This window comes from Scedosporium apiospermum (assembly GCF_000732125.1).
Source record: "Scedosporium apiospermum strain IHEM 14462 chromosome Unknown SEQ_SAPIO_0121, whole genome shotgun sequence".
NCBI lineage: Eukaryota > Fungi > Ascomycota > Sordariomycetes > Microascales > Microascaceae > Scedosporium > Scedosporium apiospermum.
Window position 1 is genome coordinate 2,211,410 of NW_015971822.1, and position 11,785 is coordinate 2,223,194.

At 51.6% G+C, this 11,785-nt stretch overlaps 2 protein-coding genes across 2 annotated transcripts; one reads left to right on the plus strand and one right to left on the minus strand.

The window, feature by feature from the left end:
- Nucleotides 1-3,737: 3,737 nt before the first annotated feature.
- On the plus strand, nucleotides 3,738-5,218 carry SAPIO_CDS8660 (Duf821 domain-containing protein; the record flags this gene model as incomplete). Its single annotated transcript, XM_016790255.1, has 2 exons — nucleotides 3,738-4,139; nucleotides 4,220-5,218. The coding sequence occupies 2 exons, from the start codon at nucleotides 3,738-3,740 to the stop codon at nucleotides 5,216-5,218; spliced, it is 1,401 nt and encodes a 466-aa protein (XP_016640518.1).
- Nucleotides 5,219-5,355: 137 nt separating this feature from the next.
- On the minus strand, nucleotides 5,356-7,841 carry SAPIO_CDS8661 (UBA/TS-N domain-containing protein; the record flags this gene model as incomplete). The annotated part of the gene is made up of 5 exons (XM_016790256.1): nucleotides 5,356-5,407; nucleotides 5,579-7,329; nucleotides 7,434-7,544; nucleotides 7,643-7,659; nucleotides 7,727-7,841. The coding sequence occupies 5 exons, from the start codon at nucleotides 7,839-7,841 to the stop codon at nucleotides 5,356-5,358; spliced, it is 2,046 nt and encodes a 681-aa protein (XP_016640519.1).
- Between the last annotated feature and the right edge of the window lie 3,944 nt (nucleotides 7,842-11,785).

An 11,785-nucleotide genomic window follows, 5' to 3' on the forward strand; every position in this document is an offset into this window, starting at 1 on the left:
ACGTGGCTGTACAGGCGGTCAGCGTTAAGTTCGCGTCATGCCGTTCGTTATTCCTTACATTACGCCGGTTTGAAAGCAAGAAAACTAGGGGTCAAACGCCAAGAGAGCTGATGTGAATCAGGGTCCAAAAAGCATGAAAAATAGTCCGTATTTCGCAGTACAAATGATGACACTGGGCCGCAAACGCAAGGCTGGGAAGAAAATGAAAAGTCGCGCGCGCAGGAGACACGCCCGGCGGAGAAAACCCACTTGAAGGCGCCTTGGAGAGTCTCCTTCGTCGTTCTCACGGACGCCGTCTTCACATCGAGGACGAATAAAACGAGCGGTATGGAGAGCTGGTCAGATAAGATGACATTGGCTCGGGATATTTTGGCCTTGCCAGACCCATATCCCGGTCCTCATTCCATACCTGCAGGACTAGTGTCATCCAATGCACCCGATGGCGCCGGGGTTGTGGGCCAGTCGGCACTCCCAATATAGCAACGAATCAACGGCGGTAAGGATGCACTTCGTACAAAAGAATGTGAAGGCATGGCCGGTGCACTCAAACCGGCCAACATATAGTAGCTGCATGTCTTCGGTTTCATAGGGACCACGAAGGCTTTTGGTGGAGGATGGAAATGGAAGGGAGGCTCCTAGCAGCCGTGATAGGAGTCAGACATCCCATGTTTGCGCTGCATCTCGCAGCCCTTGGCGCTTGTGTAGATCCACTTGAGTACGTGGAGAGGATCGTGGGTAATACAGGACAATTTTGAGCACAGTTACTCAGCCCGTCCGCTTGTCACCGGCCCTCCCATGGCCAGCACGGCTCATAATATCGCCATCCTTAGATTCCGTCCAGGGTACCAAGATCTAGTATTCCCATGAGTTAATAGGGAGCGGCGAAGTCGGTGATAGAGCACATGTCAGCGGTGATATCAGCCATCTTGCATCCCGCAATCTGGAACAGGCCTAGCCCACTCCATTAATAGAAAGGATTGCGGTGTTCGTTTCCGAATGCGGGCCTTGGGTGCGGTCCCATGCATGTATGATAATCTTCCCTCTCCAGTGATGCCCCTTTGCCATCGTGCCAAAGGACGAGGATAAAGTGAGTATGCGTCCATGTATTGCAAGACTTCTGACGGAAACGATGGGTCATTTGATGCTATCAGTAGCGCAAAGATTGAATAGCATCGCCCAAGACTGGGGTCGCACTGCAGAGGGGATTGGGTGAATAGGTGAGCAATGAGGATGTGAAGCCAACTTATCGACACAGCTTCGCCCAATGCGGCAGATCCTCAAAGTAGAGCAACCTTTTGGGTATTAGAGAAGTTGGCCGAGTGACGGATAGACTTGCCGATCCTCTTCTTTCGAAACTGCCAACCCGGTCACCTCCGATAGTACGAAGTAAGGGAGGCAAAAAGGCGAAGTGTTCTCCTTTCGGTTTCGGGACCGAAGAAGAGCAAAAATCTTGCACTTTTCGACGAAGTAGGCTCGTCCTCGAAGTAGAAGTGCAAACCTCCTTCAACCAGAACCCTAGTCTCGAACCTCGAGCGCCGAAAGCCGAGAGGGGAAAAAAGACTGCGAGACACTCTTGCATCACCTTTGAGATAGACGAACACCAAATTCTTTCAACTTCTAGACTGTACAACTGCCATTCGATGCCTGCAATTTGGGCCCCAAGATCTGCGTGCAGGTGTACTAAAAAGGCAATGCACCCTCTTGGAATCTCCACCACATGAGACTATTTTTGGCGGTTGTTCGCAGCAAAAGGAACTTCTGATATTAATACGAGAAATATTCTTTTTTTCTCCTTTTTTTTGTCCCCTAGAAGCGGCGGATGTTGCAGAAGGGGCGGAGACGTGGGAAGAGAAGAAAAGCAATTGTGGCCTGTAGAAATTGCGGTGAAGGATTCTCTGTCTTGGACCGTTATGCTCGACGCAATGTAGAGACTGCATCTGAATGATCATATGCCACCACTCTGCTTCATCCCCGTCGAGATCTTTGAGAGAAAGACAGCATTCGGAAGCCACATAATGTCACTGGCGTCGACGGTTCGTCATGTTCCGGCGGCTTGAAATAGAAGGTGTGCTCAGCTCGAGCAGTCACAGCCCCTTCAATAGACCCAATCGGGCTCAAGCTGAGGACGAAGCTGAATGGCGACGGATTGAAGATTTGTCCTTCCTGTTGTCGTCCTTTCTTCGCATTGTTTTAATTTCATCTTGATCCATGTAACTCATTGGCGAGAAAACTATTGACTAGATACGCTTGGCAGGTGATGGGGCAGAGTGAATCTTGGTAAACCTGTGCTGCTGTGCAACATTAGAACCCGAGACGAGGGCTTCGCAGGGACTCGCTCATCCTTTTGGAGTCCAAATCAGGCCGAATCACGAAAGTGGCAATTTCAGATACCCGAAGAGGGCAAAGACCCATGCAACCGTGATCAAGCCCGATTCTGTTCGTGCAACGGACGAGAATCGACAGATGGTGCCTCCCCCCTGGCCCTGAGCGTTTTATCTGTCAAACTTCAATCCAGGCCGACGTTCGTAAGGTTCGTGGTCATGGCGCTCCCGTGACTGTTTAAAAATGAGTTGATCTACCTATTCCGGCTTTATGAGGGAGGCAGATGATCGATTGGGGCCTTGATGGCGAGCTCGGTTGTCCATCGGCTCAACTAGGAGTCTGGGTAGGAAAGTACGGAGGGGAGCCGAAGATGTAGAGATTTCCCGGGTCTGCCCAGGCTCGTGGACGTTGAGGAGAGAAGTGTCCTGGCTGCATATAAAAGGACTCGCGAAAGCACTCATGATTCAACAATCGAGGTGAAGTGGAAGGAGGTTTGAGGTCTGTCTTGGTGTTCTGCTTATGTAAACGGGGTTGGTCGGCTTGGGCCAGCACAGACTCGCTCCTCCCCTCGCTTACTGTCGTGAGGTTATCACAGACTTCGATCACAAATTGGCTTAGAATCGGGACAAGATCCTCCTTTTCCACTGTAGCATCGAGCCAATGTTTCTGTACCCCGCACAATATCAGCACTGGTATTTTATCGAAATGATACACCAGCATTGAAGCATTAACGTCGTAAGCTGGGCATGGAGAATCGGTCGACAAATTAACCGCTTGGCGGAACCGAAACGAACACAGTTTATCTTTCCACCTATAGCTTGGAGATTCGGCGCACCTCCTTCCACTGCTATATTAACGAAGCGGTCCAATTACGCATCCACTCGCCCCACTGTGTACACCCGTCGACCGATGTTTGAGAATCCGGTTCGTAGCCCGCTGGCCTGCAATGCCGGACGGACCGCACCCGGATCTGGGGACAGTTACCGGGCCAGTCGGCCCAGAGCTGGACTGCTTGTACCGTCAAGACTTTGGTACAGTGTTATGCACTATGTACGATAGCTTGGCTTCATATCCTTGATCTCTTACCGAAATGATAGGGTGTTCGAATCCGGTCTCATACTGAGATGTATAATGAATCCTTAGGAATCCTTAGCAACCTGTATCGGATTTCCATTTACTGGGGCTGCTTGGAATTCCACTGTAGTTTACCAGATCTATAGATTGCCTGGTAAGGGCCACTATAAGACTGCTCTGGTCTCTATTTCTAACACGTCTCCCAACATCCTGTTCCGGGGAGATGGGGACTTGATACAACCCTTTTCCAACGTCTGGGCCTAATATATACCTGTGCCCCCCCAATCGCCAAGTCATGATTTCTAGACTCCCAGAAGTAAAGACGCCAAATCTACCATGACATGTCCAAGCTCCTCACACGAGCCGTTATGGCCCCTCGTCCTCCACGCCGACGTCCCCTCACGCGGCCCTTCCTCCTCGCCGTCGCCTTCTGCGCCTTCATCTACTATTTCCTCCTGAGTGACAATTCCTCCAACCGCTACGGCCGAGGAACCAACACCCGTTCATCCCCCAAGGTCTTCGGCGCAGTGTCGCTTGCGACGCTTGACGACCTCGGACTCACGGAAAAGGAATGTCGCGATACTTTCCCAGGCCTCATGGACGAGATTGATAGAGCTGTCGCCAACGGCCCGTTCGACGTTAATGTGGAGAACAGTAAGGCGCTGATAGGGACAGTGAGAGGCGGGGATCTGTATATTCGAAGGCCGCCTGGCAAGGGGCAGCTCTCTAGGCACATGAAAGAGGTGCGTCTCCTTGCTCCTCTTCTACCATAATCTCACTCATTCTTCAAGCTACCGACTTCTAATGTGCATTTTCTATACAGCGACAACTCGCTGCCCTCCACCAAATCTACCGCGCAATAACCTCCTCTCCGACCCCCCTCCCCAACATAACCTTCTCCCTATCCATCCATGACTCCCCCATCGCAAAAAGCTTCGTCTACGCCCGCCCCGGCCACGCGCACTCCTCTTCCACCTACTCCACCTCCAAAGCCCACTCCTTCCCCATGCCCCACTTCTCCGCCTGGTCCTGGGCCCTCCCATTCCTCAACTCCCTCCCAGCCGCCTCCTCCACTATCACGAACCTCGAATCGACCCTCCCCTTCTCTAAGAAGGACAGCCGCGCCGTGTGGCGCGGCACCCCATGGTTCTCCAACCCGCTCGGCCCGAACCCCAATCTCCGACAGGACCTCGTCCGCGTAGCCTCCCCTTCCAAGGTCTCGTCGTGGGCCGACGTCCAATCCCTAAACTGGACCACCAACTCCGCCTCCGCCGCCAACGGGTTACCCATCCAAGACTTTTGCCGGTACAAGTACATCATCCACACCGAGGGCGTTTCCTACAGCGGCCGCTTCTCCTTCCACCGCATGTGCCGCAGCGTCATCCTCACCCCGCCGCTGGAATGGTTCGAGCCGACGACCCACCTCCTCCGACCCGTCTACTCTACCGTCCTGCTGCGCGGACGCTCGTCCCTAGAAAGGGAGATAAAAGAAAACCCAAGGGCGTACCCTTCGGAGAGGACACGCGAGGTGTGGCCGGCTGATATTGGCCCCGAAACGGCAAATATCGTCTTCGTGAAGCCGGATTGGTCAGATCTTAAGCAGACCGTCGCGTGGTTGGAGGATCACCCAGAGGTTGCTGAGGGTATTGCTGCGCGTCAGCGCGACCAATTCGTCGGAGGGGGATATGTGAGCAAGGCCGCGGAGACCTGCTACTGGAGGAGCTTACTGAAGGGATGGAACGAGGTGGCGCGTGTCGATGCGAGCGGTTTACCCGATGGGGTAGCGTTCGAGGAGTTCATTTTGAGACCAGAGGCATCGTAAGGTACAGGTATGCTTTTTAGCCGTTTGGCCAAATGTATGGCCTTTGGAATCAGCAAGGGTTGTCAAGAGGGATCGTGCCGTATATAGCGCAGAAAGGATTGTCTTGTACATAACATTGAACTATTAAACGTCGCAACTTACACCGTGGCCATGGTCGTCTCAATATCCACCCTCGACACCAGGTCCAATCTACATAACAGTGTCCTGTCCAAGCATGAAAATGAAAAATGGAGGCATTATTAACCATGCAATATGAAGACATAATGAAAGGGCAAAAAAAAAAAGCCGTGTAAGACTATTATACAGGGAAACAAGAAACGTTATGTACACAGACGACAAACCTGCCCTCTTTTCCCTTACGCGTGTCTCGCGCTTAGGCTAGCAAAAGCATCTGGGCTGTGACGTCCGCTCTTGGACCAACTTGCCATGTCCATGCCAAGAGCGATGCTCTCGCGACTCCCAGGGCCGAGGCCATTGGAAAAGATGTCATTGGTTGGCAAAGGAGATGCTGCGGAAGGCGATGTTGTTCCATTGCTCAGAGCAAATGGGTTCTTGTTGCCTGGGAGAGGTGTGGAGACACTCCGCGGTTGTTGCGGGTCAAGGCCAGCAGGACGGGTGGCATAGACCGCTGCAGCCGGCACTGGTTGCTGTTCTTGCGGTGCTACCGCTATGGGTTGTGGGGCGAGCTGTGGATAGTTATATAGGGCAAGAATGGAGGCCTTGTCTGGCTTCTGACCGTATGCCTGTGTTGGCTGCATAGCAGGCGACGCTTGCGGGTATTGTGCCTGGGAAAAGAAAGGATTCGTCGGTTGTGACGGGGTCGTGACATACTGCGACCGTTCAGGGATCTGGCTGAGAGTTGGAGATTGAATGCGGGTCGGCGACCGCGTAAAAGGGTTACTTCCAAAACCAGGCGTGATCATGGTGTTGACAGCCAGAGGTTGCTGTGATGCCATCTGTGCCTGTGCCTGTGCCTGTGCCTGTGCTTGTGCCTGTGTTTGGGCCTGCACTTGCGCTTGGTCCGAGAAGAAAGGGTTGTAGTTGTATGGGAGGCCTGGTGTGGACTGGGCCGATGCGGGCGAGAGACCGGTTTGTTGAGGATAGATCTGCTGAATCTGGAGCGGCTGAAGTTGAGGATAGGTTTGATTGTTATTGAAAGCTATAGGTGCGGGTGCGGGTGCGGGTGCGGGTGCGGGGGCCAGCATGGAAGCTTGCTGGTTGTAACCAACTTGTGCGGGCTGGGGAGGAATCCCGCCAGTGTGGTTGGGAAATAAGGGTTGCTGTGGTGCTGCGAGGGACATGTTCTGGAATGCCTGGCTGAAGGGATCTAGCTGGTTCGTGGGGTGACCGAACGGGTTTGTCGACGCAAGATTGGCGTTCCTATTCTGCAGAGTTCCGGTCGACTGCGCAGTTTGCGGCTGTGGAGTGAGCATGTCGAAAGGGTTCGTAGACGCGGCAGGAGGTGTCGCAGGGGCGACTCGGCCGTTCGTCGTTGCAACGGGATTCGGGGAGAGGGGTGTCAAAGATCGAGTGGCGCGAAGGGAGCTTTCTCGAGGGGATGCCAAGGAGGGTGATCGCGAGCCGCCTTCTCCGAGGCGAATCAAAGTTTCGATGGCCTTTTCGAGATTGCCGTGAACGCCCTTCAAAATCATAGCGTTGCGCGAATTGTCCATGAAACCCATGTCACGTAGTCTGCCCAACTTATGCTCTGTATCCCCCGTTTCGTACTCGATCGTGGCACCAAATACCTGCGACGGCTTGTTCACCAGACGCGGAGAAGGAGGTCTCCGATAATGCTCTCTTGTGGGGGATAGGACATCCGGAGAAGGAACTTGTTTCTTCGACTTGGATGAGAGGGGGAACAGTGACGAGGCGGATCGGAGACCGAACTTGCCCTTGGGGGGAAGGGGTGGTGGTGTTTCCTCGATGGAAATGCTAGCCGAGATGCCGCCCTTCTTATTGCCTCCACTGAGGCTGTTAGAAATGTATTTGGCTCGGATGAACCTTTCCATGGCGGAGTCAACCTCATCTACGTCTACAGGGATGGGAGGCTTTTTATTCTGAGGGTTATAGATCTTATTCGAAGCAACATTGCCGAGCTTTTTCATGTTCTGCAGAGAGCAATGTCAGCCACGGCCCGAACAACGCGGTCGAAGCCAAAAAGGCGGTTGCGCAACAACCATTGTCGAGAGGGATCATGGAGGTCGTGACTGACCTCGACTTGCTCGACTGTCCAGCTATCCATACTCAAGGACTTGACCTTGGAAATGTGGGTTCCTAGCTTCCTGTGGAGGCTTGCGCATCTGACACACAAGAAGACGCCCAACTAGTATTGCGATTAGTTTGTTAGTACAAGTTCGCGGGATCGATTTGCGTCGGGTAGGTGCAGCGGGAAGGTGTGGGGAAGTCTCCGAGACAACATACGCTCCATGAAGCCCAAGCTGGAGGAAAGGGAGGACAAGTCAGCCAAGGCACTACGCCAGATTGTCGCACAGCGTGAGAAATTACCTGGGTTTCTTGCGGCACAGTCGGCGCACACATTATTTCCTGGAACCTTCTGAACTAATTCTTGAAGGACCTTTTCGTTGCGCGCCTGCTGGCGCTTGCTCACTATTCCAGCCATCGTTGCAGCTCAACACCGGGGGGCTCGATGGGGGAATGCCGACTTGGGGGGGTTGGAAGAACGGGCCAATACGTTGGTTTTGTGCCAGACAAGTGATTCAGACTTGGCCGTTAGGTCGGGGTCGAGAGCTCGACGAGGGAGGTCTGAGTCGAGGGTCGGACGAGGGCGAGGACCGGTCGAGACTGGTTGAGGCACGCGGCGGATGGGCTGTGTACGAGGTATTGATGCAATTGTGGGGAATCGCGTGCACCTGTGCTGGAGGGCAAGGGGTCGATAGGCTAATGAGATGGGAAGCACAAGAAAATGCAAGTGGAATATGGAAGTACGAGGTAATTGCTAGATGCTGCTAGTAGGAAGGAATGAACGAACATGAAGCAATACATGAGATATTAAACAATTAAAATGCCCACAAAAAAGCAAGGACGAAAGGACGAAAGGATGAAGAAAAGATGCTAGAAGAAAGAGAAGACTGGTCCAGATATCGGCGTGGGAAGAAAACTCGAAGGTTAATGAATCAATGGGGTTGATCGAGGATGACCGATGGATAATATCCACCACGCGAACTTTCTAGCCACGCCGAAAACCCCCCCTAAAACAACCGGAAACTGGGAAACTGGAAGGGCCTGGCTGGTGCTGAGCTGGGGCATGGATGGGACGAAGAAGTACGAAGTACTTCGTACCTGTGTACGGGCAAGAGGACGATGAAAGAAAGAGCCCGCGTGTGGGGTGCCATGGCAGGGCCTGGTTACTACTGGCTTAGGACAGTCTCGATCTCTTCCCCCCCTTTTCCTGCTTGTTAGTTCCATCCCAGTACCCGGCTTAGCACCTCGATGGTGTAAGAAGATTGAATTGAGGATTAATCAATACTACGGAGGTCGCAGGGGTAAATAATGGCCCCTTGTCAGGTCACTTTGCCACAGTCCAAATAAGGACTAGGCTAGAAGTACAGGGTATTTTAGTCACATTAGAAAGGTACCTGAAAATAAAGTGAATTAACTAGGAAGAAATAAGTACTATTTTAATCTATCAAAAACTAGTATACATTCCATTTATATCAATCACTACCTGCATACGCAATGGCATACTACCATCTGTTTCTGCCAAAACTCGGGCTCGATTGACTGCCATCCTTCTAATACCCAAGCGCGAAGGGTTGGATATGATGGCTTTGGCTCTGCTGCGAAGTGTTGGTCGATGAAGTTCTTCATATGGTCCCAGCAGGTCTCGATTGGGTTCAGATCTGGTGAATATGGTGGCCAATCGATGACTTCTATTCCACGCGCTGCGATTTCACGAAGTGTTGCTCGGGCATGGTGGCCAGGGGCATTATCTTGCATAAGAACTAGCTTCCGACCTTGAAAGTGTGTGCGGGAGATATAATCATCGATGACGAGGACGATGTGCTCACAATAAGACTCACTTGTGATGCTGTGCTATTCCTTTTCCCAGAAGAGCCCTGGACCTTGTGTTATTCCTGTGAAAGAACCCCAGAACATCCATCCTCCCCATCGCCGCTCCTTGCGTGCCACACAGGTTGGATTATAGGCTTCATCAATGCGGCGTGTAATCCAGGTCTTTCGATGGCGTCTCCCAGCAACCCACGTTTCATCAGTCCAAAAGATTTCAGCCCATTGCGCAGCAGTCCAGTTAAGGTGGTTATAAGCAAACTGAAGGCGCTTGCAGTGGTTTTCTTCAGATATAAAGGGCTTGCGAACTGCAGGATATCTGCGATAACCACGTCGATTCAGTGTCCCGCGGATTGTATCCACACCAAACTGACCATCGAAAAGGGTACGTGAGAGTTCAAGGAAGGTCATCTGGCGGCGCTCAGAAGAAGATGAGATGAAAGCAATAAGTTCATCTTCCTGCTGCCGCGTCATGAGGTGTGGGCGGCCAGGGCGGGCTTTAACAAGAGCAGAGTCAAGAGCAGTGCGTATCTGATGGCGGCTATATCAAAATAGAGGGTTCGTACGCGCGCTCTATCCGCGTTGGTGAGATGTCTTCGGTGTTGAAGCATTGGTTTCTTTTTTTTCTTGAGGTTTGAAAATGTTAGAAAGTAAAAGGTTGGGAAACAGGTTTCTATGGGGAATACCATACTGTTCTGTTATGAGGTAATTTATATTCTATCTGGTTATAACAAATAAGGTGATTTCGATATCACCCCATCCAAGTCACACCATACAGTGACCTGACTAGGGGCCATTATTACAGGGGGGGGACCAAGTACATCAACCTTCGAGAGCCCAACCGAACATATTGATGCATTCAAGGACGCGAGTGCTTCGTACTCTGTACTAATTCTTATTACGAAGACGAAGTACAATCCAATCCATGAATGGATGAGCCTCTGAGATTTGGGATAAACATCGTAATGATACCACGAGGTACTTAGGCCTAGCAGAACGTCGATGTATGCGTACGCTAGTGTGGGCAGAAGAGCAGACAAGCCTCCTGCTTGGTGCTACTGCTTGGTGCTACGGAAGTATTGCACCACGCGGTGGTATATACAAAATACGAAGTACACCACCTGTACCCCAGCACACTCCACTACTTCGTACGAAGTCCACAGCCTGGCTGGACATACAGTACGAAGTACATTTCAGAAGACAGGGAAAGGGCGTCCTCTCCAAGTACCTGTCGGGTTCTCGTGGCTTTCATTGATCAATTGATTGAATGGCCTGGACAGATGCTTGGGCGATGTGCATTAATGCTAATCCACTATTAATGTCCTTGAAGAGTTGGCAATTAAGAAGACCCTGGTGTCGGGTTACATTATTGGTTTACGTTCCTGGGGGTGGGAGAACATACCCGTTGGCCGAAGATCTTCCGAGGATCTACGAAGTAATGTCCATTGATTCCGCGCCAAGATGGGGACCTCGTACAGGCGTGGGGAGGGAGAACAGAACACTGAAGAATATAAAGAGCGGGAGAGATTTCGCGGGTTTAGTCTGGTCGTAATCGGAGTCGCTTTGGATAGACTGAACTGGGCATGCCGAAATGGTATTAGAGCAAGGCTTAGCGCGTCAGTAGCATCAAGATCAAGTAAGGCCATACTAGTTGTTCACTACGCAGCACAAGTAGACTACAAAGTAGCAATAAGAAAAAGGGCATTTGTTGGTGTTGGAAGGAGAGGGTCGTGCACATCTAATTTGATCAAATTGATGCAGTAGTCTGGTGTTTGGCGCAAGCTCCATTGATAGAGGAAGAACCTTGAAGTTTGCAGACCAAGTACGAGTTGCCACTTACCCGCGCTATCGTTCACCAACCGAGTGGAGGTCTCATGATAGACTTCGCAGAGATCCACCTATAAGAAGAAGAAAAAAAAAAAAAACAGATACGGGCAAATGTGCACCGGAATCTGCGGCAAAAGTTATACTTCGGCCTGGCCTTTTCAGCCCGAATGAAACGAAAGATTTAGCAGTTCGGCGTCTGCGGATAAGGCAGACGCGGATAACCAAAACCAAAGGACGCAATCATTGATGCTAACCCGGTACTCCGGATTCATGGGGAGTTGCACTAGTTGGAGGCGGATACTCCGGCGCGAATTCAGTACGGCTGGAGATGCAAAAAGGCGATGTGTCGCGACTCCTCACGGGGTTTTGTCTAGGAGCGGTGCGCACAATCGAGGACACACATGTTGCGTCGAAAATGTAGACGGAGGAAAGTGGTTCAAAATGACCACCTGTTGTACAGCTGAAGCTACCATCAGCAAGCTGGAGAGGGGAATCTATCGAGACAGCGCGTTGTATGATATGTACAGAGTGGAAGAAAGAATCTCACCCTACTCTTATACCAGCCAACTAGGCTTGTTCGTGTAGTCCAAAGACCTATCCAACACTACACTTGCTATCTAGATCGGCTCTCAGAGAGCCGACGTCAATAAGGGGTTTCCCTAGATAGACGAGACGATTCCTTCACACCGTGAATAGGAGTGGGCGGAATTA